The sequence below is a fragment of the Lipomyces oligophaga genome, assembly GCF_038497815.1.
Source record: "Lipomyces oligophaga strain CBS 7107 unplaced genomic scaffold V1516scaffold_6, whole genome shotgun sequence".
NCBI classification, from domain to species: Eukaryota; Fungi; Ascomycota; class Lipomycetes; order Lipomycetales; family Lipomycetaceae; genus Lipomyces; species [Lipomyces] oligophaga.
The window spans coordinates 20,871-46,598 of record NW_027117790.1 but is presented as its reverse complement, the minus strand read 5'-3'; the positions used below and the strand labels follow the sequence as shown (position 1 = coordinate 46,598).

Sequence of the window (25,728 nt, the reverse complement as noted above, 5' to 3'; positions counted from 1 at the left end):
ACTTGATTGAACTACACTTGGAGTCCAAAACATAATTGGTTGTCCTGTTAGAAATATCAAGATACACAATCCCACATCTGATCATAAAATTACAATAACTAAAATCAGTTCTTCTATAATGAGAACCATAAATCAAAGGTTTTCACACCATCACTCATATTCAGATCCTAATGTCTCCAGTGGTCGCTAGTTCTTTCAAAATATTAGTCGGATCAGGATTATTTTGTGAGCAGAGCATCGCGGAAATTGGGAGTTAGCAGAACTAAGAGCAACACCATCGTTATCGCCGGAAAGAACGAGAGCTCCAAGAAGTAGCGAGGGATTCTTTGTACGCAAGTCAACTTATCCCTGTGTTCCAGTAAGTTACAATAATAGTTAAATATTAGTTGCTCAATGCGCTTCTGGCAGCCTTTGGACCTCACGCCAGGTCACCGTCCAGCTTTATACGACGATGAAACCGACGTCTTGGTCCAGAATGGCTGTGGAATTTACGAAGGGTAGGATTGAATAGAAATCCAAACCAGATTTTAGAGCTAATATCGTCAGACGTGTTCGCCTAGAAGGATATCAAAACGGAAGATTATATCTGACTTCACATCGCATCTGCTACGTTGATATTGTAGCCCCGTTATTGAATTCGGTGTCAATAAACCTCCCGGATCTGAAAACTGCTCAATATACAGCTGGGTTTCTAAAATCGTCTCCAAAAATTACACTCTACTTTGCTGACTCGTTTGAATCAGATTCTAATACTTCCTCTGCCAGTGCGACTCCAAACGGTTCCTCGGCATCACTACCTCTATCAGGCGTACAGAGCCCGCGCACACCAAGCCAGAGCCAGATCAATACGATTTCTTGGATATGTCCCATTTGCTCTTTCTCCAATAAATTGACTACAAACTATCGACCAGACATTTCATCAATTCCAGCATGTGTGACTTGTGGTGTGAGACCGCCAGGATCAATCATAAATGAAGCCTTGGCGGATTCTATGAGCGAAACTCCTTCTTTGACTACAGAGACTTCAGAAACCAACCAAGAACAAGGCAAGACATGCCCTAAGTGTACCTTCTTAAACGATCCTATGATGAGATATTGTGAGTTGTGCAATGCTCGTCTGAGCTCTTCTACATTCAATCCTTCAGACTATATTTTGGATAAGACTCAAGTCCGTAAAGAGTCATATCTACCGTTTTCGATTGCAGGATTGAAAGATGGAACTCGATCGAAATATACCCCCACGTTTGCGGAGGAAGTTCCAACATATGTCAAATTGAGCTTTCGGGTAGGAGGCGACAAAGAATTTTTTGAGAAATTGCGCAGCGTTGTGACCGAGAAGACTTGGTTAAAGAACATGGCCAGAGCCAAACAAGAGTCCTCTGTCACTATAATCGGTAAACAATCGAGCGAGCCCGAGTCAAAACCGTCAGCAATGCCTTCATATGGTATCCATGGCCTCCAGCAAATTAATGAAGATGAGCGACAAAAGAATAAAAATTTAATGACCTCATTGAACGATTTACAGTCATTGATGACGAAAGCCAAGGGCCTGGCCGCATTGGCTGAGAGTTTGGCTTCCAGGTTGGCAACCTCGCCTGGAGTTCCAGATGAAGCTCGAAATGCACTACGAGAGTCTTCCAATGCGCTCAGTCTTTCTTCACCGATTGTAACTCGCGAAATGGCAGGAAGCGGGAACGACGTCCTCTATTATGCTGAGCTCGCCCGACAACTGGCCGAGTATCTGCAGAGTGGCATTTTAAAAAACGAAGGTGGAATTATCACGCTATTTGATCTTTTTGCCATATATAATAAGGCTCGTGGAATCTCGTTGATATCTCCGAAAGATCTCCAGAATGCTTGCAATATGTTTGAACGACTGAAGCTGCCGTTTCGGACTCGTCAGTTCAAAAGCGGCTTGCTAGTGATTGAAGAAGCATCACGAAACGACGATTTAGCAACACAGCTATTGGTAGAGTACATTAGAGATTCTCAAACACGGCATGGGGAAGAAGATGGCGTCACACCCGAAGAAATTTCCCAGAAACTTGGCTGGAATGTTAGTGTCTGCGTAGAGGAAATAGAGGTAAGATTCAATACTTGTCTGCTTTTCGGCAGACCTCTAACGACTTCACAGAACGCACAAGAACAGGGTCTACTTGTATCTGATGCCATCGTATCCGGAACCAGATACTTTACCAATATGTTTTCCAATTTTCAATGGGATTGGAAGCAATCTGTATTCGGTGATCGTCCGATGGAGCTATCTCTCCCGACGTTCGATAGTGACGGCTCACTGACAAGCAAAATGAATACATTAGATATGACTTTTAAGTCAAAGGACGATGTCGGCACGGCGATTCTGCGCAATTTGACGAGTTCGGCGTAATGATTAGAATATGATTACGTAATTACAATAGAAGCAGCCCCACACAGTGTAAGAGCGGTCTATATTTGTTCGACGTAACATCAGATTTGTTTAAATACTTATAATGTAATATAAAATGATCACCAGCGATAATTGTATCAAGCTAATGATTGTATCCAGGTCAGAATGGCCAAATTGACCGAGGCCTCGTTGGAACGGCTAAATTTCTATAAGAGCAAATTTCGCCGGAGCGTGATTCGTGAGCTGAAATCAGTTTCACGAACGTCGAGAAAAGAGCAATGTGAGTGAAGTTAAAATTCGGATATCGAGAGGTTCTGAGTCTAAACAAATCTAGCAAAGATTGTTGCAGAACGTATTCGTCAAATGAGATGGTATCAAAATGCCACTAAAATAGGATTCCATCTTGAGCCGTTTTCGTTTAATCAGAAGGAACCTGGTATAGCGACCGAGACCTTGATTCGCATGGCTTTTTTAGATAGTATGAAGAAAATACTCATACGGAGAATTGTCTGACCAAATTTTAGAGAAACGTGTTTTTCTTCCTCGTCTGATTCCGCTAAGTTTGTTGCATCATTCTGACAGAGACGCATTTCTGATTATGCAGCGGAAACTTGTGCGTAAACAAACAAATTATATTCCCTTCACGGTTTTGTCGATGGCTGAAGTTCCTTCGTTTAGTTACGTACATAGTATGGCGCAACAAAAGCGAACTACACTACCAGTTGACTTTTCGTTGATTCCAACCTTGAACAATGGAGAAATTTTGGCAGGCGAAAGTAGGATAAATCCTGATGCCCAAGAAAGGGTCTCCACTGCAGAATGGAATATTGACGATAATCATACTGATGCGATGTCTGCGAACATTACACTGATGGAGGCTCAGAAACTGTTTCAAAACATAGATCAGAAAGAATATTCATATCCATTAAAAGTTGAAAGGGAACCACTTGAGGCGGGAATTCTGCCAATTTTGGATATGATGATTGTGCCAGGATTAGCATATAATCTGAACTGCCGCCGACTGGGTTTTGGCGACGGGCTTTACGACAATTTGATTAATCTATATATTGCGCGGTCGGTATTATACAAAGAGAGATTACCATATTTCGGTAAGTTGAGGAATAGTTCAACAATGTAGGTTTGGTCCTGACTGTACCTAGTCGCGCCCATATTAACAGAGCAAATTGTAAAACCATACGGACTTCTGGAAGATTATGCTGGTCGAATGGATCATCATAACCCTCGACCACGATCAGGAGTGCCGTATGGCAAACATGATGCTCTTGTGCACGCTGTGATTTCAGCGAAACACAAGTACGTAAGAAATGAAATTACCTATGTTCGGAGACGTCGATTACGGAAAGTGGTCTTCAACATCAAGAAGTACAAGAACTCTCTTATACTGCTTTCCCGACAGGTAAAAATGGAAGAAAAAAAACGGTGGTTACAAAAGGAACTACATAAATTCGCACAAGAAGAACGGCTTCACAGGAGGAATCCTCGAAACGATCGATCGAGAATGTTTTCACAAGGCTAGACTCTATAAAGCAAAACATATATTATTGATCAAACACACAGAATATCATACAAACGGCGTAATTTCCACTATGTCAGATATCTAGACTCGATATCAAGGTGATGTTGTCGCCCTTTAGTAGTATGCGACCTACCCAATTGTTAAACCGATGATCACCATTTTTCCTATAAATCGCTTACCTAGAGACTTTCGAGAACTGTTTTTCTCACTGACTTCAACTGCGTCATCGACAACTAAATTCATAAACTCATCAAAACCCTGGTACGTGAATAAGTACAAAGCATCACGATATATCTGCACTCTGAACGTACTCTGATTGTTCCCTCGATCCGCGACTCCGTCTGTTCGTACAGCCATATCTGGACCAGCGATTTTTGCTGAAGAAGTTTAAAGATGAGGTTGATTGGCGGAACCATCTAGAAGAAGAAGTTAGTAGGATTCATGATGTCCACAATATTCACGACGTTCATCACGATATCCAGAGTGCCTTCGACATTGAATTCAATCAACAAAATCCGGTCCACTTACCACCCGCTGCTGTCGTCTTCCTGCCATATTGTCAATATCGTATCTATATCTATCGCTTAATCGTGACAATGAACAGTAAGTTGCAGTTATGTAATCATTCAAACAAGCTGCAAATTAAAGGTACAGAAAGGACCGTCGTCGAGAAGAAAATGTAGTCCACCCTGACCCTGTTTGTTGCACTGATCTCGAGACTGACTTATAGAGAGTCCGAAATATTTAGATCAGAGAGGGATATTATTCATATAAGAACAAGGAATTTGTTCTGAATTAATTTAATACATTCATGTCGTCTTCGTCGCTGGATCCGATTCTCCAGGCTTTATCCGCGCTCTATTCTGGCTCGGACAGGCAAACCAGAGAGCAGGCCGGCCAGTTTCTCGAGCAGTTCCAGAAATCGGTGAGAACTCTGATTTCTTCGATTTTTTTTTGGCTTTATACACAATTTACTAACTAAATCAGTCTGAGGCATGGACAATCTGTCATTCAATTCTTGGCTCCAGTGATGGACCACTCGAAGCAAAGTTGTTTGCTGCTCAGACGTTGAGAAGTAAGATCATCTACGACATGCATCAGCTACCCGACGCAGACAAACAGCAACTCTGCAGTTCGGTTATGAATCTTCTCGTATCGTACAAAAATGGACCTAAGATTATTGTTACTCAACTATGTCTTAGTTTGGCAAACCTTGCGATTCAGATGATTCAATGGTCGTCGCCGATCGAACAAGTGATTCTTGCCTGCGGGAACGACTCCACCTCGATTCCTATTATACTAGAGTTTCTGAAAGTGTTACCGGAAGAAGCGGGTGATGTTCGCAAGATTCCGTTATCTGATTTCGAATTGCGTGAACGCGTAGTCGAGCTACTCCAGAAAAATTCCGATCAAGTCATGACAATTCTCATCAATTATGTCGAGTCCCCCGCGACCCCGAAATCGGCTCAGTCTCTAATATTCGAGTGCATAAATTCGTGGCTTAGCGAGGTTCCTCTTGTAAAAATAGTCAACTCGCCGCTTCTCTCCCTCATATTCCAAGCCCTTGCATCTGATGATTTATTCGATTCGGCTACTGATTGTGTGTGTTCTATGATCCGCGAAACAAGAGACGTTGACGAATCTATGGACGTCATTCCGTTACTATATCCCAAAGTGATTGAACTTCGACCGCGAATTGCGGAATCCAGAGAAGATCCAGATGCCTATCGCAACTTTACACGCATATTTGCAGACGCCGGTGAGACCTGGCATATGTTGATTGCGCGGAGTCCTCACGAGTTTAGAACTTTGGTTGAAGCCGTTGCAGAATGTACTGCTTACGACGAAGATTTGGAGGTTGTCCAATTTACTTTCAATTTCTGGTATTTGCTGAAACAGATGCTAGTTCTAGAACGGTATGAAAGTGCTCGTCGGGAGCTCAGAGATGTCTATTTGAGTCTCGTGGACATAGTAATCAACCATTTGCATTATCCCTATGAGGAGAAAGGGGGAGACCTTTTTGGAAACGACCGTGAACAAGAAGAGAAGTTTAGATCGTTTAGGCATGAAATGGGCGACGTTCTTAAAGATTGCTGCGCTGTAGTCGGAGCTTCTTACGCTCTAAGGAAAGCTTACATGAAGATCAATGATCAGCTGCAAGCCGAACGAAATGGAGAGAAAATTTTATGGCAGGATATTGAGGCTCCTGTGTTTAGTCTACGTGCCATGGCACGAGAAGTCGACCTGGATGAGTCTCAGGTCATGCCTCAGATTATGGATTTACTGATTCAGCTTCCTCGACATCCAAAGGTTCAATATGCAGTTATTTTAGTTCTTGGTCGGTATACGGAATGGACAGCTAATCATCCGGAGTATTTGGATCGCCAATTACCATATATCACAGGTGCATTTTCAGATAAGGATGTTGATCTTGCACGAGCAGCTGCTCAAGCAATGATGCATTTCTGCAGTGATTGTGGACGACACTTAGTTAAGTTTATAGATGACATTCGAGGATTCTACGAACAAGTTGCGCCACAAATAAATCTCGAGTCGCTTTATGATCTCACCGACGGAGTTGCTCACCTAGTCGAGGCGCAGCCGCCTGATAAATTATATGATTCCCTCAAGGCATTTTGCGCTCCAATTGTCCAACGATTGATTGAAAAAGCCAATCAGCTCCCTCTTGATGAAAATGTGGGCCGCAAGATTGCAGATGAGCTAGAACTTCTTGATACGTTTGCTCGAGTAGTCTCCTACACAACATCCACAACTGGAGGTGGAGATCAAGCGAATCCATGCGTTCAGTTCTGGGTGGAGGTATGGCCACTAGTCGATCTATTAGTCAATAATTATGGCCAATTCCAGCCCGTATCGGAGAGATTGTGCAAGTTGATGAGAACTTTGATGTACACGTACCGAACAGACTTTTTCCCTTTATTACCTTCAGTTGCAGAAAAATTGGTTCTCTGCTTTGATAAATTTCATTATGGATGCTATTTATGGGCTAGTGGAATTGCCGTACGCGAGTTTGGCAATGAGTACTCGCCGAAAGAAACACAAGACGCTATTTGGGAATTTGGATTGCGACAGAGCATATCTAGTTTCAGATATCTGAGTACAGTAAATCTCGCTGACATTCCGGACGTGGTTGAGGATCTGTTTCGGCTGCTGAATAATTTAGTGGGCAATTATCCGTACCGGTTTATTCCATCCGAGTTATGTAAGCCGACAATCAATGCAGCAGTTGCAGTGTTTACGACTGAAAATAAAGATCCGATATTTACGGCGATTGATCTTCTACATGATCTGTTTTCGTATGGATTTGCGACCCCGCCCAGGTCAATGGCTGTAATGAATGATCCTGCGGGCGATGGAACCGATTATATGGGTAGGGTGCCAGTCGAGATCCAGAACATTGCGCACCAGCTGGTGAACAGTGAGGGAGAAGTGCTTACACAGCAACTAATTTTGGGTTTTCTTTATACTTTTCCGCGAGATTGTGTGCCCGATGGTGTTGGTGTCTTGCTTGTTGTTTTCAGACTTGCTGGGGCATCCAATAGCGTTCAGTGGCTTCAGCGTACATTTAGTATGATGCCTACAGGTTCAATAACAGCGGAAGAACAGCAAAAATATTTAGAATCTGTTCAGACTTTGATTACAAAGGATGATATGGTGAAACTACGGTCGCAGACAATGGACCTGATAAGCTGGTATATAAGGCGGAACGTCACTCCCCGGAGCGATGTTCGTCGGATTGGAGATATTCGAAGTCAGAAGTTTAGTTATCATTAGCCAATAATTTTTCATTGTAGATATTTTTTACATCACAACACAATACATCTTAATAGTGTGCAACTGACCTTTCAAGCCAATAACTGTGGCGAGGAGGGCAGAATTCGCTCTGGGTCCGTTTTAGGTTAAACGCTGGGAAATATCGAGGCAAGCGTTTACTTGGCATTGAGGGCGAAAAGATCGCGAGCTAAACACGATGATAAATCTGATAGACAATACAAATATAAGAAGGACTGGGAAGAGTAACAAAGAATAGGAAAAAAAGGACGCTTTCGCGGAATCCTGGCAATTATCATGGACAACGTACTTCTTGTTTCGGACGTAATTCATGTCCGCAATATTCATTGTTCGTCATGTGTGAAGGCTATTTCTACCATCTTGGGCTCACTTTCGCCAGCTCCGTCTGCAGTAGAGACCTCGGTTAGCAATAAGACAGTTACAGTAACGCATGCTAAAGAGCTTTCCGTTGCTTCTATTCGCTCGGCTCTCAAACATGGTGGATTTGAGCCTGTGAGCCAAGGTGACGAAACTACGCACTCGACTGCACACGACAATTCGTTGTCATCCGCCCTCTATTCATCAAAACCTTTTCCGTTCAACCTCACTGTGAATTGGTTTAGACGTCGTCAGCACAGAAAGCTTTGCCAGTCCTGTCAGACCGAGCATCCACATCTATTTCGCAAGAAAGATTCTGCAGTCGTCGACACTGTTGACATGTCAGGTGTTGCTCCGACCGACGAGAAGGAGGAAATCGCTGAATTTAGCGCTCTATTTTCCGTTGGTGGAATGTCATGTGCTAGTTGTTCGAATGCTATTACTGCAGCAGTGAAGGAGATTCCCGGTGTGATTGACTGCAGCGTTGATCTCCTCGGCAATTCAGCTCGTGCCATAGTCGCTTCCCACAGTGTTGCCGATGATGTCAAGAGTTCAATCCAAGATATTGGCTATGACTGCGAGCTGGTTGAAGTTGTTCCTGTTACGAAATCATCTTCTGAACTTCATACTTGGAAAGTTGTCGCATCTATTGGCGGCATGACATGTGCCGCCTGTGTTAATGCTCTAACCGAGACTTTCAAAACCTTGGATTTTGTTACTGAAACTAACATTACTCTACTCACAAATTCTGGCACGTTTGTTGTTACGAATCCAAATAAAGTAGATGTTATTCGCGATACTATTGAAGATATTGGATATGAGTGCGGAGAAATCACAATCACGGAAGACCGTTCTGCAGTCTTGAAAAAGCAGTCTCGAACTGTAACGATTCAAGTAGACGGGATGTTTTGTGATCAATGTCCAAAAAATATTAATGAAGCTTTGAAAAAATACGGAAAGTCGGTAGAAATACACTCGGGTCCTATTTCTCTTGATAATAATGTCATTCGACTGACATATGTACCTTCTGTTCCTGACGTTACTCTTCGAGCAATCGTGAAAAACTTGACTGCGTTGTCTCCACAGTTTAGATTAACTCTCGTCAAGCCACCAACCTTAGAAGAACGAGCGAGACAAATTGCTCTAGCTGAACAACGGCGATTGATAATGAAAATGGTCCTGAGCATTGTCGCAGCCATTCCTACGTTCATTATCGGAATTGTTATGATGATGGTTCTTCCGAAATCGAATCACTGGAGGCAGTGGTCGATGGAGCCGATTTGGGCAGGGAGTGTTAGTCGTGCTGTTTGGGCCATGTTTATCATTTCTACGTTTGTTTTCTTCTTTGCTGCAGATATTTTCCATCGTAAAGCTATCAAGGAAATCAGAAGTCTATGGAGACCTGGTGTTTCTTTCAAACGCAGACTACTTCGTTTTGGATCGATGAATTTACTGGTAAATATTGAATTTGAAGTTTGAAGCGTATTTAGATTTCTAACGCAACAAGATGAGTCTGGGTACTACGATCGCGTACTTTGCAAGTATTGCATTATTAGTGATTGAGGCAACCAGTGAGTCCGAAAGCGGCATGGGAATGGATGATGGAGCAATGTCAACTGGTTATTCTACGACCTTTTTCGATTCTGTGGTGTTTTTGACCATGTTTCTTCTTGTTGGGCGTTTACTCGAGGCAATTACTAAGTCCAAGACTGCTTCTGCAATCACCTTGCTTGCCAATTTGCGGCCTCAGACTGGGTTGATTGTTGATTCCGATGCAGATACCACTGAAGAAGTCGGCATCGACTATATCGAAGTTGGGGATATTGTGCGTATTTTGTCAGGCATGTCTCCTCCTGCGGATGGCATTGTGATTTCCGGAGAAGCAGAGTTTAATGAGGCTGCTCTCACTGGAGAGGCCCTGCCAGTGCATAAGCGATCGGGTGATCAAATTTTCGCGGGTACCTCCCATGCTGGCGGTGGTACGATTACAATGCGCGTTGAAGCAAGCGAAGGCAGCACAATGCTGGATCAAATAACGAATGTCGTTCGGCAAGGACAAATGAAGCGAGCACCAATTGAGCGGATGGCCGATGTATTGACAGGGTATTTTGTCCCAATTGTCACTGCGTTAGCTGTGATCACATTTGTTGTATGGCTTGCTCTAGGTGAATCCGGATCCTTGCCAGACCATTATTTAGATATTGATGATGGTGGATGGCCAGTCTGGTCGCTGGAGTTTGCAATTTCTGTTTTCGTCGTAGCCTGTCCTTGCGGAATAGGTCTTGCCGCTCCAACAGCGATGTTTGTTGGCACTGGAATTGCTGCGAAATATGGCATTCTCCCTCGTGGAGGCGGTGAAGCATTTCAAGAAGGTGCACAGGTTGATGTTGTCGTTTTCGATAAAACAGGTACTTTAACTGCAGGTGGTGCACCTTCAATAACAGATGCGATGTACATTATTGAGGAGTACAAACCGTTCGCAATTCAGCTTGCGCGGGATTTAGAGTTGAATTCCACACATCTACTTGCTCGGGCCCTTCTGGACTACGCTGAGCGGGAAAACTCGACGGAAATTTCTGAACCTTCAAGCTCAGAAGGATCTCAGCTGGGAGATTATGAATCTGATCCTGAAGAGAAAACTAGTTCTGGCGTAGACAAGATAAGTGAGACTAGCCCTATCTCGACTGTCCCGAGGCGAAACGATGAATCGGCGCAAGCTAGTTTTGAACTTAGTCGAGGACATGCGAGCAGATATCGAGTTCGTCTCGGACCAGTGAAAGTTAGTGATATTTATGAAGCCGCCGGCCGTGGCCTAAAAGGCCGAGTAACTGCAACAGATGGCGAGCAAGTTATACCAGGGCAAACGGTGGTGGAAGCCATCATCGGGAATGAGAAATGGATGTCTGAAAGCGGTGCTGTTCTGAGCGATGCTGAGGAGCAGGCGATGCTGACTTGGAAACAAAACGGGAAATCGGTGATGTTACTCGGCGTACGACGGGAAGGCGAAACTCCATTTACAGTTATCGCACTATTTGCTGCAGCTGACCCATTAAGACCAGAAGCCCCATTTGTAATTAAACAGCTTGAACTGTCAGGGATTGAAACGTGGATGATTTCAGGTGACAATGAAATCACGGCGAAAGCGGTTGCTCGGCAGGTCGGTATATCGGAGGATCATGTCATTGGTGGCGTTTTACCACAGGAAAAGGCTGAAAAAGTCAATTGGTTGCAGAAGACTGCAACTGCAAATGCGCAGACTCGAACGGTTTCATTATTTTCAGGTCGAAACCGCAAGGAGCGTGCGATAGTAGCGATGGTAGGCGATGGGATCAATGATGCGCCTCCCCTAGCTGCAGCAGATATTGGCATTGCGATTGGATCTGGTTCTGAAATTGCATTGTCTTCGGCTAAATTCGTGCTGATGTCTTCTGATCTGACTCAGATACTTACGCTATTCGATATTTCTAAAGTCGTTTTCAAACGAGTCGTGTTTAATTTTGCCTGGGCTGGGATATATAATCTGATTGGATTACCTATTGCAGCTGGTGTCATTTATCCAGCGAATCATGCGAGGCTGGCTCCTGCTTGGGCTAGTCTAGCGATGGCGATGAGTTCGGTGTCAGTCGTATGTTCTTCGCTGGCTTTAAAACTTTATCAGCCTAAAAAGTACGATAGCAATATGTTTAGGCGCTAGCTTTTTCTGATTTGACCAGATTTAAATTGTAATATAAACATTATGAACTTAAAGCGCTAAAACGGGCTGTACAACTTCATCAGATCCGTAAAGATCCCAACGCTCAAACGGATCGGCCTTTCGTGTCGAAACATCAATCATGAATTTGTTAAAAAATTCAGCAACAGGGCCAGCGAGCGAATCTGCACCAATTGGAAGTACAGCAGATACGTACCCATCAGGCCGAACAACAATCAGGGCCCCTTTTTTGGGATCAATACCATACTTCTTATATGCATGACCATGGCCATTATGGTGAGACTCATCGTCGACATAGATCTTCCAAAAATCCTCACGGCCGTAATTGTCTTTCGGTCGAAAGGCCTGTGGGAACTCTGTCCATTCGACAGCTGTCCTAGGTGAAGCATGGATCAAGATAATTTCGATGACTGAATCGGATTTAGCGCCCTGAGGAGTGAATCTTTTAATAAGCGAATCCTTAGAGTCAAGATATGCTGCAATATCGGTCATGGTATCTGTCAAAGCCATATTATCTTTAAAATCACCAGCAAAGTATACGATTCGCCATCGACCGTCGGACGGCATCAAGTCGGATAAAAAATGCGGGTTTGCTTCACTTTGCGACACGACTTGAGCAGTGTCAAAACGCATTCCGACAGGAACATTGGTTGCTATAGGAGATATATATTTAGTCACTAAAGCTGTTCCACCTTCGGGGTCGACGACTTCTGTTGCAATCTCCTTTGGCTTATATTCAAGTAATGACGATGGATAATCTATGATGCACCCACTTGCAAACGCTTTGCCCATTTCAAACACTCTGCGGAACTCTTGTAAACTGATTCTGGCCGAGCCGACAGAACTCGCCTGTTCGGATTCAGAATCTTTTAGAACGGCAGGCTTTCCTGAGAAAAGGCGTGATAATTTGTAGTCAAAATTGATCAGGTCATAAGCGTTTTTCTTGCGCTCATCTTCATAGGTTTCCAAGATATCTGATCTGGCCAAACCATTGCAAACATGGGCCAGTTTCCAACCAAGATTGAACGTATCCATCATAGAGGTATTCATTCCTTGACCAGCTTTAGGAGAATGTGTATGGCAAGCATCGCCCGCAATAAACACTCGCAGTTGTTTATGCCAGGTAGGCGAGACCCTTTGCCCGATTTGATACGCGGTATACCAACGGACATCACGAATGTCGATTTTGTAAGGATAAAAAATCTTCTGAGCAGCCGCAAGAATAAACTCCGGTGTGATACGTGACCTATCTACGCGACCACTGGATTTAGCAGACGCTGAGGAAGAGGACTTCTCGGACTCCGTCTGGGTTTCAGGATCGCGTGGAGTTTCTTGAAGTTGGATGTAGAATCGGACTACTCCATGTTCCCGAGGAATTACCATTATACTTCCTGAATCCGCAGAATGAATTGCACAACGATGTCGGATATCAGGGAAATCTGTCAAAGGTACTGCATCGAGCACTCCCCAGACATAATCGGTACTCTCGCCTTCCATTTCAATACCAAGTTGCTTGCGAACCCAAGAATGCGCACCGTCGCAGCCAACGACATATTTTGCATGGACTAGTTCAAAACTGGAGTCCGTTTCGGTAGGCTCGACGGACGAATAATACTTCTCTTGGTCACCTTCGAACGCACGGAACAGACCATTTGCGACTTTGCCGCCATACTGGTCGGGTAAGGCTGTATCTTCATCGAGTTTCTTAATCAGTACCGAAACAGGATAGGCAGATGCTTCGGAGATCTTAGATTCATCAATCTCGATTGATACAGGCAACATCCCACGTTCGACCGTGATCTTTCCACGAGATGTCTTCTCTATCGACTCGATGAACCAAGATTCAATGCGCCCTTGGTGAATCACACATTGCTGGAATCTAGAAATACCTTTAACAGTATCAGGAATTCTGGCAGAACGATATAGACCGCCTTTGCCATCAGGCTCCCAGAAGCAGACTTCTTGCATATGATTCGACGAGTTCCAGGGCCCGTCAATCCCAAACGAACGAAAAACTTCCAAGGTTCTACATTCGAGGCCATCCGCTTGTCCAGCAAAAATCTTGGACGAGCGTTTGTCGATAATGCGTGCATTTATCCCTGCGCGCGCCATCCAATTGGCGGTCATAAGTCTGGTCTTGTCAGTAGGAGCATTTAGTTCAAGTGTAGAAAACATACCCGGCAGGGCCGGCGCCGATGATGAGAACATCCACATTTGACTCTTGAGCGACCATTGTGTGTTACTGATTGTATTCCTAATTTTTAGCAGTTGATGAAAATTCTACAGCAGACTGACGACTGTATTTAAGTAGTTTCAAAAGAATTCAAATTCCAAGGCCAGAAAGAGAGTATCCGAATTTCCGAGCCAATTCGAACGATCGTGTCGAACTCAACCCGATTCCAAGAAATTTTGGTATTTGAAAACCCATGAAGTTCCAAAAATGTTCTTTCGAATCCGTTTTTGAACAATCAATCAGCTATTACAAACTGCCGCCCGTAGTTTGTCAGAGCCCCTCTTTCCCTAGACGGTGAGTCTACCCCGCATCAGGCCGAAATGATGCTCTGAGCCGCGTTGTGCCGGCGGAACAGCGAAAAATGCGGGGAAGATAGGGCTGCTATAAGACGACGGAAGGTCGGACCGAGTTGAACAATCTGAAAAGAGTATAAAACAGCGAGAAAGTCACAAATAGGAATGCAGAGAAATAAATCTAACGACAGTCCAAGTCGCGATACGACTGCAAGTAAAAGATCAAAGATTACTAACTTCAAGAAATGCCGACGATTCAGACACAAGTGCCTTTGCCTCCGTTGAAGGACCTCACGGATGACAACATTACAGAAAATACTGTTATTGTGAATAACCAGTCGTCTTCTCCCCGTCTGCGCTATCTTTTCAACAGACTTGTCACTCATTTACATGATTTTGCTCGTGAGGTTAGATTATCCGAAGAGGAGTGGATTGCCGCAATTATGTTCCTCACTGCGTGTGGTCAGATCTGTACAGACACTCGTCAGGAATTTATTCTACTGTCCGATGTTCTCGGCTTGTCTTGTTTGGTTGATGCTATGAATCATCCAAAGCCTGCGAACGGCACAGCGGGCACAGTACTGGGTCCGTTCCATACGCATGATGCTTTGGAGTTTGAACAAGGTGAATCCATCTGTTCGTCTGGGAAAGGCGAACCAGCACTTGTTCGCTGCAAGGTCACAGATACTTCCGGAAATCCGCTTGCAGGAGTGTCCGTTGACATCTGGGAGACCGATGAAACCGGACATTACGATACTCAATATGCAGATCGTGCAGGTCCTGATTGCAGAGGAATTCTGACCACAGATCGCGAAGGCAGAATTACCTTCAAGGCGATTCGACCGGTATCGTATCCTATTCCTCATGATGGCCCGGTAGGAAAGTTACTAGAACGATTGGGAAGACATCCATATCGACCTGCCCACATGCATTTCAAATTTATCAAAGACGGATTTGACGTGCTGGTCACTTCTCTATATATTCGTGGTGATGCATATGAGACCACGGACGCCGTTTTTGGAGTCAAGTCATCGCTTATCGTGGACCTTGAGCATATTTCTGATGAGGACTTAGCGCAGGAATACGAGCTGTCCCCTGAGGATTGGCTGTTGGAATACGATTTTGTGCTAGTTTCGGACCAAGAAGCTACAGAATTAAAGATCAAAAATGCGGAAAGGGCATTGAAAACCTTGGGAGTTACTGTAGCGGTTGTAGATGGTCTTCCGATCGACGCTATTGAGTAATTATGTTACATGGATTTACGAATTTGCTTGGAATATATATTTTTAAACCATCGCTGTTTCATCTGCAGCTGGACTGAAGTCTGCGGTAGCCGACAAAATTAATGAGAAATTCATATCCATGCAATTCACTATTCTGCGTAGAAGTAGTTATAATGCAAAATTTGATTGAAATGATCGATTGAGTACGTATATATCCAACTTCAGTTGAATATTATTCATCTCTAGTAAGCAATTACAATCAACCACGATCCTTTCCTACTTCAGTTAGGTAGCTCGACTTGAATTGTATTTATTATAGACAAGTTAGAAACCCAAAGAAACAAGCTGTTTTGCAGTTTCAGAAATAGTAGTTTTGAAGGGTAGATATTTCATATCCAAAAGCTTTACAGACTTTGAATAATCAATGCCATGACATTCTTCCGCTTCCTTATTAATAACTGCAGAATCATCTGGGCCATTGCAATATGCGTCTCCTTCTTCTTTTGTTTTCTTTGCGCATTCAAGAAGAGAACCATACGTGAACAAACGACCCGACACAATAATGCGTTGATTGGCAACACCGGGTGCTGTCAATGACTTCACATGAGCATCTGCTAAATCTCGGACGTCGACCATACCGAATAGCATAGTAGGAGCGGAATTAACACCAGTAGCCATTAAATTGGCAATGATGGCGTTCGACGTGTTCACGTTGTCTTTGGTGACGTTCTGTAGCATGGGACCGAATACAAAAGGCGGATTCAAAACCGTGACAGAAAAATTTGGTTTCTCGTTCTCAACGAATTCCCAAACAGCTTTCTCAGCGAAGGTCTTGCTGGCGCAATAAGAGACTCCTGTCGGCCCGTCGAGGCCCTCTTGCCAAGTGACCGGATTCCAATCTGCCTCGCTCATCGGCGGAGACTTGTTTCGAAGATCATAGTCATGGCCATCATATACCGCGGCGCATGACGATGTAACAACAATCCGTTTCACTTTATCGCCGTACTTAAGTGCGGAATATAGTATGCCTTTCGTTCCTTTGACAGCCGGAATTAGCAGATCCTTCTCAGGATCTTCAATTTTGTATGTGAACGGAGAAGCAACATGCTCAATGTAGACTACGTCTTTGACAGCCTCGTCAAAGGCTCCATCGACAGTGATATCGGGAACTTCGATAAACGTAATTGATGCTTCGGGATATTTGGACTTGGTATAACTTTCCGCTTTGGCGATTGAACGCACAGCCAGCCGAACAATGTAGCCAGCCTCAAGCAGCTTCTTCAATACGGCAGAGCCTATAAAGCCGGTTGATCCGGTCAACAGTACCAATTCTCCAGTCATGACAATTATTTTACAAAAATAAAATTGCAATTGGATGTACCTGGAGGTTTATATCAGTAAATTTAAGTAGGTGCGACAATCACAGAATTATATATACTCTACAAGATCTGCCGCACATTGGCGTCATAACCACAAAGGCCAAATGTGACGGGAAGGCTTACCTCAATCAATCTATATGTAGATTGGCTTTTAAATCCGTCAACGTCGAATTTGTTACAAAAATAAACTATTTGATGACATTTTATCTGGCTTCCATCCCATTCTTGCTGGTAAATGGCTACAGCACCTGGCTCAATGTATCGGCCGAGATCTACTGATTGGGAGAATGTCGCGGCGAAATCATCGCCGAGCGACTGGCCAGAGTTAATAGTGAAAAGAGAGCATAATCAACTCTGTCAGACATTAGTAGAGCATTCTAAGCGAAAGATGTCACATTCTATTCTAACGTAGACCTCTTATCCCGAAAGGTCAGATGCATTCAATGATTTAGCGCATTCAGAAGGAGAGTAAAAAGGCCGGCCAAAGCTGCTCCAGACAGAGCACTGATACCTGTCCACATTGCAAATTCGGATCGCGTGGTTTCGTAGACCGTATTGGAAGGCAATTTATATTCTGGTGAGCCGAATATACCGTAGAGAAGCGCCATCCCATCGGACCATGTCCGAAGCTGTCTGTGTGCTTGTTCTGCAATAGTATGTTCGAATGGAGAGATTTGTGGGAGAGTAGTTGCATGCTGTGAGTTCAAATCAACGGGCGATTCAGCAGAACTCGGCATATTTGATGATTTCAGTTCATTGACGCGCTCATCAATGACCAATCTCACCTTGTCCTCAAACGACCCGACCAATCGCTTCCGTTTCCAAGGTTCCAGTAACAGCTGCACAACAATAAACAGCAGCACGTTAAACCCCATTAGCATCCAAGTCCCATACGTTGACGCACGGCGAATTTTATCGCTCCAAATCTGTTCTTCATGATATCGACTTAGAATCGACCGAGACAGCGCAAGCTGGGTCTCATCTGCAATCTGTTCGGACTTTTCAAGTTCCTCTTGTGCATGGATCTCTTCTTGTTCATTGGCATGGTCGGATCGATATAATTCTGTGAACCGTTCAAGATCGCCGGGCGACCACGACTGTTTCCGCTGTAATAATTCATTGACTTCTCGTTGCGAAGCTGACCGTCGAGCGATAGCTGCCGCATAGGCTTCCTTAGTCTGCTTTACATCCTGTCTAGCTTTTACTAGGAATTGCTCATGGCGCTCGATGTTCTGCTTCAGTTTTTCGATATCAGAATAGCCAGTGATCTCATTGAGAGTTTTGCCTGCCGAGAAGAAGGCTGCCTGTAAGATATCCAAACGGCGGGAAATATCCTTCATTATTGAGCTCCGCCGTGATTCGATTTGCGAGGGCAAATCATTTAGTATCGAGTCCTTCCGCAATTTCTCCGTCGATTCCGAGGCTGGCTCTATTGGAATGGACTTTTGATCCACGCAATATTTCTGACTCGAACTGAACCAACATCTGCTAATAGGCTCGTGACAAAAAGTAAGCCGAGATCTTTGACCAAAATTTGTAGGCCGCCGAGAAACAAAACAACATATTCCACGTGCAGCCATGTTCAATGAACTGTCTGGGATCCGTGTCAGTATTGTATGCTCGTATCTTGTTTCGCAGGAGGCTCCAGTCTATCGAGACGACGATTTCAAATGCCGAGAGTCCTCTTCCAAAATTGGCCTAAATCAATTGGATGGCAAATCAATTGAATCGCTTCAATTCTCTCGTCTTCTCCAATCAAGTCGACTTTCGCACGTCCGGCCTGCCTATGGACCAACCAGATCCAACCCAAACGAGCCCGTTCCTGGACACTAATCTGTCACGTGAGGTGAAGTCAGTCTTCACTGTCAAATGTACCGGCTGGAAATGGTTTCTAATTTATCTTTACTTTTTTAGAGTTTAAATGTTTCGAGAGCTCCGCAGTTTAATTTTTATTTAATTTTTCGTCTCAATTTTTTACAACGAACTTGAACTCCACGCCGGCTCCTTGGTCACGGGCAAAATGAAGTGCAACATATCACATACCCTTGATATAATGCAATCATTTCACGTGATGATGTTAGATAAGCGTACTTTTAATCTGAATCACTTCTGTGTTCTACACACTGAAACGAATCGCCGATGAGGCAAAATTTAGTTTCTTGCACATGTATAGCACTCTATTTGGATCAGGCTCTGATTTAGATCTAAGTTTACTCCTATTTGCTTGAGGAATGGCTTGTTTAAAAGCGATTTTGTGGAATGGCGATTCTTCGTTTTAGCCGTGTACTGTTCTTGTCACATTGACTTCGGTTTTAATTGTTAATTGTGTCATTATAGTTTTTACCTTACCGGTCATTCCATAAAATTTGTGATCGTCTATGCTGAAAGACAGCTGTGACATAGTCAAGCATCATATAGGATTTGTATGGAGAATTAATACTATTATTCGGAGATAAAGAGTTACGTGATGTTCTTAGATCGCCTTCGGCTGAAATCTTACTGTCATCGCCCTGATACTGATTAAGAAAGTTCTGATTTTGTTGGCGTGATGATGTCACTTTGATGACGGCTTCAAAAATTGCAAGCTTAAAAGCAGATTATATATATTGTGGCAGTTTGGTCTTAAGGTGTCGAGCAGGATCGCCGATGGAGGGTAGGATTGGTTCTGAAGATGGATAGAACAGATTGAATTTGAAATCCACAAAACGTAGAAAGTAGGAACAAGCTGCAATTTTTTATTTAGCACCGCAATAATGTTTGTAGAACGCAAGGAAACTAATATCGGGGATAGCATCGGGCAACAGCAGGAATAATCAACTAGATGACACGAAGGCGTGAACTTTGTCAGATCCAGTCTACCCCCACCGCAGCAGCCAGGCACACGATACCAGACAGGATAAAACCAAGGCCAGTTAAGAGTACAATTTCATTTAGTCGAGACTGGTTCGGAGAAACGCCTCGGGGTGGTAGACTTGGATCAACCACGGTCAATGCAACAGGGGGAAGTCGAAATACATGACTCCAGTAGTTGTGTACACAGTTCTATCATGTGCAACAACGTGCGAACCGCAGCACACCCGGGCACTCAAAGTACTTCCTTAGTACTGTAACCAGCATCAGCAAAATTTGAACGATCAGCCCTTGACAGTGGCCATGACTCCGCGGTCTTTTGAGTCGTCCGCCCGTCTTTCTGTGGGGAAGCCGCCGTCTGACTGACTGAGTCCGGCACCTCCTGAACTTTGATCTCCGCCCCTGAGTCGGCGTCGGAATTCGCGCCCGCCTTGGAGTCAGCGCATTGATAGAACTGACACGAGTAGGAAAGAGTATGTTCCGCGAATTACATGGTGGAATTGAATAACGATATCAATAAAATTATGCAGCTTGTTGTAGAGAACTTATATTTTGCTGGCATCTGATTTATCTGCTTCTTTGCGCATTGTAGATTTTTTAGACTCCGTTCTAATGCTCTGTTCTTCAAATATGTCTTTTACAAATTGATCCAAATATTAAGAATCATCTCAAGCAGAGAGATTATTCAATATTTATTTAGCAACGACATTGGATTCCCAACAAAATCAAAAATTAGATAGCATCATCTCGTTTGAAACAGCATAACCTTTAGTTACATATTTTCCCAAAAATAATGCATTCCAGCATTGCCTGTAATACGTAAGTTACTGTCATCTGAACCTCTAACGTGAATAATCTATCGAATCTAAGCTCGCCATATCTGACATTTTAAATATAACAGAGAAAGCAAATTATTATATATATGCTACTATATAAATGGCTTGAGAACGTTTTATTACAATATCCTAATCGATTAAATCGTACGATCTAAATCACAACATATTGAGCTATATCGTAAATCCAGTACAGATTTAGCTATTTTAAGAGGACGATTTAAACGTCATTGCAAAGAACAAAGCGATATCTAGCTTTGTTGGCCTCCATCAGAGGAAGAACTTTGTTAACCTCATCCATAGGATAAGTGGTGATCCAGCTCTTAATTCCCTGAGTGGCAGCAAGATCAAGCATCTCCTTGATTTCCTCACGCGAACCAAGTACAGAGCCGCGAAGAGAAAGATTATTAGAAACAATAGGACCAAAATAGAACTGCGGAATAGGAGCCTCGGGAAGACCGACCTGCACAAAAGTTCCATCAGGCTTAAGCATCGTAAGATAATCGCCAAGAGGCATATCTGGACTATTGGCGGTAGAAACAATCAAGTCAAATTTGCGCGCATTCTTCTTGGCCCAGTTAGGCTCAGCAGTGGCAATAATGCCATCAGCTCCCATGGCCTTTGCGTCCTCTCCCTTGGAATCGGTACGCGAAATTGCCCAGACATGATCAGCACCCAGAGCCTTTGCAAATAGAAGTCCGAAATGACCGAGACCACCAAGACCAACAATTCCCACAGTCTTTCCAGGGCCACAACCATTGCGCTTGAGGGGAGAAAAGACGGTGATACCTCCGCACATCATGGGCGCAGCAATATCGGAAGGAATAGATTCAGGGATCTTGAATGCAAATGAAGCCGGATAACGGCCCATCTCAGAGTAGCCACCGTATGAATAATCACCATTGTCGAAAAACTTGGAGGCGTAGGTGAAAACATGCTTGGCGCAGCTAGGCTCAAGACCGTGATTGCACTCATAGCAGTCGGCCTCGAGACATGAATCGCATTGAGCACCGACACCGACACGGTCACCACTAATCGAGTCAGTGAGCTGATATTTGAAATAAAAACAAAAAAAACAAGCTTACATCTCAAACTCCGTGACGTTCTTGCCCTTCTTGACGACGGTTCCGACAATCTCATGGCCTACAACGACGGGATAGGGAGTAGCACCCCATCCAGAACGGAGAGTATGGAGATCAGAGGCACAAATTCCGCTAAATCCATTAGAAATTGAAATTGACGGCAGAAAATATAAAATATAGACTTACCAGTGCGAAATCTTGATGTCGATATCGTTATCAGTAAAAACTTTAGGGTGATACTCTTGCTTGACAAGATTGCCCTCTACGGATTTGGCGTCAAGGCCCATCCATCCAGTGAAAGTCTCAGTAGCAGGCATTTTGATTTTAAAAAGGGCGAGAAAGAAAGAGAAAAGCTTGTGATTAGCAGTCAGTAAATAAGAGGAGCTGCAGAGGCCGAGGAGTGGATATATATGTAGTAGATGGGATTGATAGCTGGCTCTAGGTGGCGTATCAGCGAAAATCCCACATGGAGGCGGAAGAAGACAGCAGAAGATTGCGAGGAGAGAAAGTTCAGGCAGGCCGGGATCAGAGTCGAATTAAGATCTTAATTTATTAGCCTCATCCATTATTTTGTAAATACCCGTCTGACAGTCGAGCTAAGATCCCTCCTGGAACAGAAGGTAATAGACAGCTTAAGCGGCCCTGGCCTCTCTATATCCGTCTTTTCCATCCATCTCAAACGGGCAAAAGTGGGCAGGTGTTCCCTAGCGTCGAGCGCGATTCAATTGAATGGACTGTGGTCGAACATGACCGAAAAATGCCGATTATCTATCCAATTGCAATACTAATTCACCTTATTCTGTGTATACCAATCGCCCCTCCTCTGCGGAGCTTACATGCTAGATTCGAACACTACGTCCATTTAAGGTTCATGTATTACGCTCAACGGCGAGCCGCACACAACTCTAACGTGGTCGCGCTTTTGACTGGAGGTCCTGATTGGGGAGCTGGGCCGAGGACTGCTGTATCGGCCGAGAAGAAATATCTGTTTCGTTGAACGACAGAGAATTACAAATACCTGCAATGTTTAGCTTCCCAAAATTAGGCTCAGTCAAGTTTCGTTTTTGAGTAGGATTGAGTGTAAGGCTCCCAACTGTGTTTACAGTATACTGCAGCAATACAATTCAAGTCAGCAGAAAGAGATCGCTAACTGGAGGAATTTGGCCGAATTTGACGCGAAGAGCTCGAAATGACGTCCTTACAACACGTCGAATAACGACTAGAGAGTTGTTATGGTCAGCACAATCCAGCCGAATGCTAAAACCGAAGATGATGGACCGCAACCTGGTGGATATTGCCCAGGCCATGTCGTAAAATATTGGTCAAATATTGGTCAAATAGCAACCAGTGAACCTACTACAGAATATCAGCAATTACAATAAAAAATCCACGTAATGATATTTTGGCTTAATTTTTGCTAATAACTTTCACAATTCGTACTTCAACTCACTTTGCTTTAGTCGCTCTTGCTCTACTCGTCTTACTCTACTAGTGCAGTCGCCTTAGTAGTGCTCAAAATTTACCCTCGTTCTCGATACAAACACCATACATTTACTGTTGCCCGAGTCCCAGATGACAGCAGATAGCGATCAAGGGTTTAGAACTGTTTACAGACCATGGGCTTCTTGGATAGCCCTGCCTCGACCAATCTGATAACTAAAGTACTATCTGGTTTGTTCATATGCGACTAGACTTGTCGATAACTTCTAGAGACCAGTAATTACATTCGTGCAGTACTGTTATTCATCTATTGGAGTTAGAGTGTTGTTTGCCAATTTGTTCGATCAATTGACGTAAAAAGGTAATTCCCGTTCTCATGAGAGTTCCTGAGTCCTCCATGATCGTATGATTCTTGCAAATTGACGGATTCTGACATTTGTTCACAGATGGCCGAATCTGCTGCACCTACGCCAGTCGCGGATATTCCAGCTGCTGCATCTGCTGCAGGTGGACCCAAAGCAGGACCACCCACACCCGAGAACATCAAGGGACGGATACTAAAGCACATGAACAAGGATCATGAGCTGTCCTTAACTGACTACCTACGATTTTACAAGGGAGTGACGCCATCGCGCAATGTGGTCTTGAAAGACATCACATTGAGTTCGCTAACACTGACGTACGAGGTAATTACAAACAGGGCAATTGAAGAACATGAAGAGGTTATCGAGCTGAACCCTCCAATGAAGAGCATGTCCGAAGCCAGAGACGTTTTGGTCGGAATGGCTCTGCAAGCATCTGAAGGATTAGGCTATTCGACTGTCAGTCCTGTCGACTCGTTTTTGCGGCCCACCCTCATTTCAGTTCCCATTATAGCTCTGATTGTTAGCGGCCTTTACTTTATCGTTCTCGCTCCTACGGCCATCAACAACCCCGATTCCATCTTGCGTCAATTCAAGGTCGGACAGTATTCTCCTCTTCCGTTGCTCATAAAGATAGCGGTCTGGATAGCATTGATTTATCATGCAGGCGAAGCTTTTGTTATGTACATTTGGACCGGTGCCTATCGAGTGCCTACTTTCAAGCAGATCGCCTGGGTTTTGTGTGCGTTTCTCGAGGGATGGCCCGCATTATCCCGTTTCCGCACTCTGATGGAAGAAAAAGACCAGCACAGCGAGAAAACTAAAGACTCCGTTCAAAAGAGCGAATAAAGCTGAATAGGTTGACCGTTTCTGGTTCTGTCTTTTTTATGTTCACTCAGTTAACGCGCACTAAAAGCTGCTTCTAGTTGTAGATTAAGTTATTTCGAAGATAAGTTATATTAGAAGCAAAATATACAACTGAGCTATAATATTTCTTACTATATTGCAAATTTGGTAGTAAATCAATCAGTGCTAGTTACGAAAACCAAATCAGAATTTAGGATAATACATTATTATTGATAATGACGATAGTACTACTGGACATAAATAGTCCTGGTTTTAAACCCTGCTTGTCTAGGTATGGGTTAGCTGACTCTGAGCGACCGCAGCCCGCTGCGGCGGGCTATCCAGAAGCGCCTTCGGGCTTTGATGACGATTTGTATATTGCCTTCCAGTTAACTTCGGAGTCGGACGAATATAAGCCAAGACAGCACAGCAAGTCACACCAACTTGGGATCCAGCTTCAATCAATTCTGAGTAGATAACGGACGATCGAGGAACTCGTGCTTATCGTCAACTTCAAGTTATGCCATTGTGAGCGCGAAGTTCTGCCATCTCGGCGACTAGCAAGTTTGTTGGCCCAAATCACCTTGCATCGGAAATTCAAGTTAGGAGTTAATCCTCTGAAATCGTCCTAGTTTGATATTCTGAGTTGCAAACTTCAAACTTCGCGAACGCTGCTAATCTGCGGAGCTAGTGAGCAGTTAAATATAGACTGTGCACGTTATGTCGTTACCTTCGCCATCATACGGCGGACTTTCTCCTCCACAATCAGGAGCTAATGGACCAAGATATCCACAAAACTACACAAACGACCGAGTCAAGGCATTTATCGAGCATTTCTTCGAAGCCGATGACGATGCATCTCGAATGGAAGACTTTCTCGACTGTTTCTCAGATAGCGCATTTTATATTCTTGGTGTTCACACCGTCGCTGGCCGTGAGTCGATTAGACGTATCAAGCTCAAAATATGGAAAAACATCTCTTCTCGAAAACACGAGATCGATGTCATCTTTCCTTTTAATCAGTCGGATGTTGAGGGCCAGTCCTCCCAGACAGAGTTCAATGTTACGAACGAGTTTGCCCTATTTGGCAGGATTCATTGCGTGCTGTCTCCAGAACAGCTTGATCATATGGCTTTGCAGATCGGAGATTTTCATTCATATCTGAAACGATCCGACAGACTAGTTCCCGCTGCCAGCAATAGCACTCTCTTGACAGTCGAGTGGGCCTCCCGACTTATGATTTCCTTAACAGATATGAAAGTCATGTTTTACCAAGTCTATCCCTGCACAGCGTCTATTTTGGAGGATCCGGAATCCCTGGTAAGAGATGTTAACCGGCCACAGGATTTGAACAACTCTGTACTTGAGCCAAATATGAATCA

General features: G+C 43.9%; 12 protein-coding genes across 12 annotated transcripts; 7 read left to right on the top strand and 5 right to left on the bottom strand.

The window, feature by feature from the left end:
• Nucleotides 1–271: 271 nt before the first annotated feature.
• On the top strand, nt 272–2,514 carry V1516DRAFT_677855 (EAP30/Vps36 family-domain-containing protein). Its single transcript, XM_066922663.1, has 3 exons — nt 272–497; nt 547–2,083; nt 2,135–2,514. The coding sequence occupies exons 1-3, from the start codon at nt 394–396 to the stop codon at nt 2,384–2,386; spliced, it is 1,893 nt and encodes a 630-aa protein (XP_066775977.1). The 5' UTR covers nt 272–393; the 3' UTR covers nt 2,387–2,514.
• On the top strand, nt 2,499–3,960 carry V1516DRAFT_677850 (uncharacterized protein). Its single transcript, XM_066922662.1, has 3 exons — nt 2,499–2,666; nt 2,721–2,864; nt 2,911–3,960. Exons 1-3 carry the CDS (start codon nt 2,552–2,554, stop codon nt 3,522–3,524), a joined length of 873 nt encoding a protein of 290 aa, XP_066775976.1. The 5' UTR covers nt 2,499–2,551; the 3' UTR covers nt 3,525–3,960.
• Nucleotides 3,913–4,634, bottom strand: V1516DRAFT_677846 (uncharacterized protein). The gene is made up of 4 exons (XM_066922661.1): nt 4,452–4,634; nt 4,235–4,339; nt 4,103–4,181; nt 3,913–4,052 (listed from the first exon to the last, which is right to left on the bottom strand). Exons 1-4 carry the CDS (start codon nt 4,476–4,478, stop codon nt 3,997–3,999), a joined length of 267 nt encoding a protein of 88 aa, XP_066775975.1. The 5' UTR covers nt 4,479–4,634; the 3' UTR covers nt 3,913–3,996.
• A 100-nt stretch (nt 4,635–4,734) lies between these two features.
• Nucleotides 4,735–7,718, top strand: V1516DRAFT_627677 (armadillo-type protein; the record flags this gene model as incomplete). The annotated part of the gene is made up of 2 exons (XM_066919805.1): nt 4,735–4,848; nt 4,911–7,718. 2 exons carry the CDS (start codon nt 4,735–4,737, stop codon nt 7,716–7,718), a joined length of 2,922 nt encoding a protein of 973 aa, XP_066775974.1.
• A 147-nt stretch (nt 7,719–7,865) lies between these two features.
• On the top strand, nt 7,866–11,811 carry V1516DRAFT_444512 (E1-E2 ATPase-domain-containing protein). The gene is made up of 2 exons (XM_066919051.1): nt 7,866–9,548; nt 9,601–11,811. The coding sequence occupies exons 1-2, from the start codon at nt 8,013–8,015 to the stop codon at nt 11,785–11,787; spliced, it is 3,723 nt and encodes a 1,240-aa protein (XP_066775973.1). The 5' UTR covers nt 7,866–8,012; the 3' UTR covers nt 11,788–11,811.
• On the bottom strand, nt 11,699–14,374 carry V1516DRAFT_677841 (FAD binding domain-containing protein). The gene is made up of 2 exons (XM_066922660.1): nt 13,983–14,374; nt 11,699–13,936 (listed from the first exon to the last, which is right to left on the bottom strand). The coding sequence occupies exons 1-2, from the start codon at nt 14,036–14,038 to the stop codon at nt 11,836–11,838; spliced, it is 2,157 nt and encodes a 718-aa protein (XP_066775972.1). The 5' UTR covers nt 14,039–14,374; the 3' UTR covers nt 11,699–11,835.
• A 34-nt stretch (nt 14,375–14,408) lies between these two features.
• Nucleotides 14,409–15,727, top strand: V1516DRAFT_444099 (Intradiol ring-cleavage dioxygenase). Its single transcript, XM_066919050.1, has one exon. It carries the CDS (start codon nt 14,577–14,579, stop codon nt 15,573–15,575), a length of 999 nt encoding a protein of 332 aa, XP_066775971.1. The 5' UTR covers nt 14,409–14,576; the 3' UTR covers nt 15,576–15,727.
• Nucleotides 15,727–17,162, bottom strand: V1516DRAFT_444594 (uncharacterized protein). The gene is made up of 2 exons (XM_066919052.1): nt 16,993–17,162; nt 15,727–16,935 (listed from the first exon to the last, which is right to left on the bottom strand). The coding sequence occupies exon 2, from the start codon at nt 16,893–16,895 to the stop codon at nt 15,879–15,881; it is 1,017 nt and encodes a 338-aa protein (XP_066775970.1). The 5' UTR covers nt 16,896–16,935; nt 16,993–17,162; the 3' UTR covers nt 15,727–15,878.
• Nucleotides 16,934–19,000, bottom strand: V1516DRAFT_444062 (Mdm33 family-domain-containing protein). Its single transcript, XM_066919047.1, has 2 exons — nt 17,057–19,000; nt 16,934–16,935 (listed from the first exon to the last, which is right to left on the bottom strand). The coding sequence occupies exon 1, from the start codon at nt 18,511–18,513 to the stop codon at nt 17,374–17,376; it is 1,140 nt and encodes a 379-aa protein (XP_066775969.1). The 5' UTR covers nt 18,514–19,000; the 3' UTR covers nt 16,934–16,935; nt 17,057–17,373.
• A 1,836-nt stretch (nt 19,001–20,836) lies between these two features.
• Nucleotides 20,837–22,015, bottom strand: V1516DRAFT_626562 (chaperonin 10-like protein; the record flags this gene model as incomplete). Its single annotated transcript, XM_066919753.1, has 3 exons — nt 20,837–21,647; nt 21,702–21,830; nt 21,885–22,015. The coding sequence occupies 3 exons, from the start codon at nt 22,013–22,015 to the stop codon at nt 20,837–20,839; spliced, it is 1,071 nt and encodes a 356-aa protein (XP_066775968.1).
• A 1,352-nt stretch (nt 22,016–23,367) lies between these two features.
• On the top strand, nt 23,368–24,562 carry V1516DRAFT_677829 (uncharacterized protein). The gene is made up of 2 exons (XM_066922659.1): nt 23,368–23,499; nt 23,585–24,562. The coding sequence occupies exon 2, from the start codon at nt 23,585–23,587 to the stop codon at nt 24,347–24,349; it is 765 nt and encodes a 254-aa protein (XP_066775967.1). The 5' UTR covers nt 23,368–23,499; the 3' UTR covers nt 24,350–24,562.
• A 567-nt stretch (nt 24,563–25,129) lies between these two features.
• Nucleotides 25,130–25,654, top strand: V1516DRAFT_613747 (uncharacterized protein; the record flags this gene model as incomplete). Its single annotated transcript, XM_066919320.1, has 1 exon — nt 25,130–25,654. A coding segment is annotated over one exon (525 nt), but the record flags the coding sequence as incomplete, so codon positions are not given.
• Between the last annotated feature and the right edge of the window lie 74 nt (nt 25,655–25,728).

What these genes read in the sequence shown, in the direction of transcription:
- V1516DRAFT_677855 (XM_066922663.1), top strand. Translation starts at nt 394, where the DNA reads ATGCGCTTCTGGCAGCCTTTGGACCTCACGCCAGGTCACCGTCCAGCT. An exon ending in GGCTGTGGAATTTACGAAGG is followed by an intron (nt 498 to 546) that starts GTAGGATTGAAT and finishes TAATATCGTCAG; the next exon opens with ACGTGTTCGCCTAGAAGGAT. An exon ending in TCTGCGTAGAGGAAATAGAG is followed by an intron (nt 2,084 to 2,134) that starts GTAAGATTCAAT and finishes ACGACTTCACAG; the next exon opens with AACGCACAAGAACAGGGTCT.
- V1516DRAFT_444062 (XM_066919047.1), bottom strand. Translation starts at nt 18,513, where the DNA reads ATGGCTGCACGTGGAATATGTTGTTTTGTTTCTCGGCGGCCTACAAAT.
- V1516DRAFT_677829 (XM_066922659.1), top strand. Translation starts at nt 23,585, where the DNA reads ATGGCCGAATCTGCTGCACCTACGCCAGTCGCGGATATTCCAGCTGCT.
- V1516DRAFT_677846 (XM_066922661.1), bottom strand. Translation starts at nt 4,478, where the DNA reads ATGGCAGGAAGACGACAGCAGCGGGTG. An exon ending in GAAGACGACAGCAGCGGGTG is followed by an intron (nt 4,340 to 4,451) that starts GTAAGTGGACCG and finishes TTCTTCTTCTAG; the next exon opens with ATGGTTCCGCCAATCAACCT. An exon ending in GGATCGAGGGAACAATCAGA is followed by an intron (nt 4,182 to 4,234) that starts GTACGTTCAGAG and finishes TTCACGTACCAG; the next exon opens with GGTTTTGATGAGTTTATGAA.
- V1516DRAFT_677841 (XM_066922660.1), bottom strand. Translation starts at nt 14,038, where the DNA reads ATGGTCGCTCAAGAGTCAAATGTGGATGTTCTCATCATCGGCGCCGGC. An exon ending in ATCGGCGCCGGCCCTGCCGG is followed by an intron (nt 13,937 to 13,982) that starts GTATGTTTTCTA and finishes TGACAAGACCAG; the next exon opens with ACTTATGACCGCCAATTGGA.
- V1516DRAFT_677850 (XM_066922662.1), top strand. Translation starts at nt 2,552, where the DNA reads ATGGCCAAATTGACCGAGGCCTCGTTGGAACGGCTAAATTTCTATAAG. An exon ending in AACGTCGAGAAAAGAGCAAT is followed by an intron (nt 2,667 to 2,720) that starts GTGAGTGAAGTT and finishes AAACAAATCTAG; the next exon opens with CAAAGATTGTTGCAGAACGT. An exon ending in TCGCATGGCTTTTTTAGATA is followed by an intron (nt 2,865 to 2,910) that starts GTATGAAGAAAA and finishes ACCAAATTTTAG; the next exon opens with AGAAACGTGTTTTTCTTCCT.
- V1516DRAFT_444099 (XM_066919050.1), top strand. Translation starts at nt 14,577, where the DNA reads ATGCCGACGATTCAGACACAAGTGCCTTTGCCTCCGTTGAAGGACCTC.
- V1516DRAFT_444512 (XM_066919051.1), top strand. Translation starts at nt 8,013, where the DNA reads ATGGACAACGTACTTCTTGTTTCGGACGTAATTCATGTCCGCAATATT. An exon ending in TTGGATCGATGAATTTACTG is followed by an intron (nt 9,549 to 9,600) that starts GTAAATATTGAA and finishes TAACGCAACAAG; the next exon opens with ATGAGTCTGGGTACTACGAT.
- V1516DRAFT_444594 (XM_066919052.1), bottom strand. Translation starts at nt 16,895, where the DNA reads ATGACTGGAGAATTGGTACTGTTGACCGGATCAACCGGCTTTATAGGC.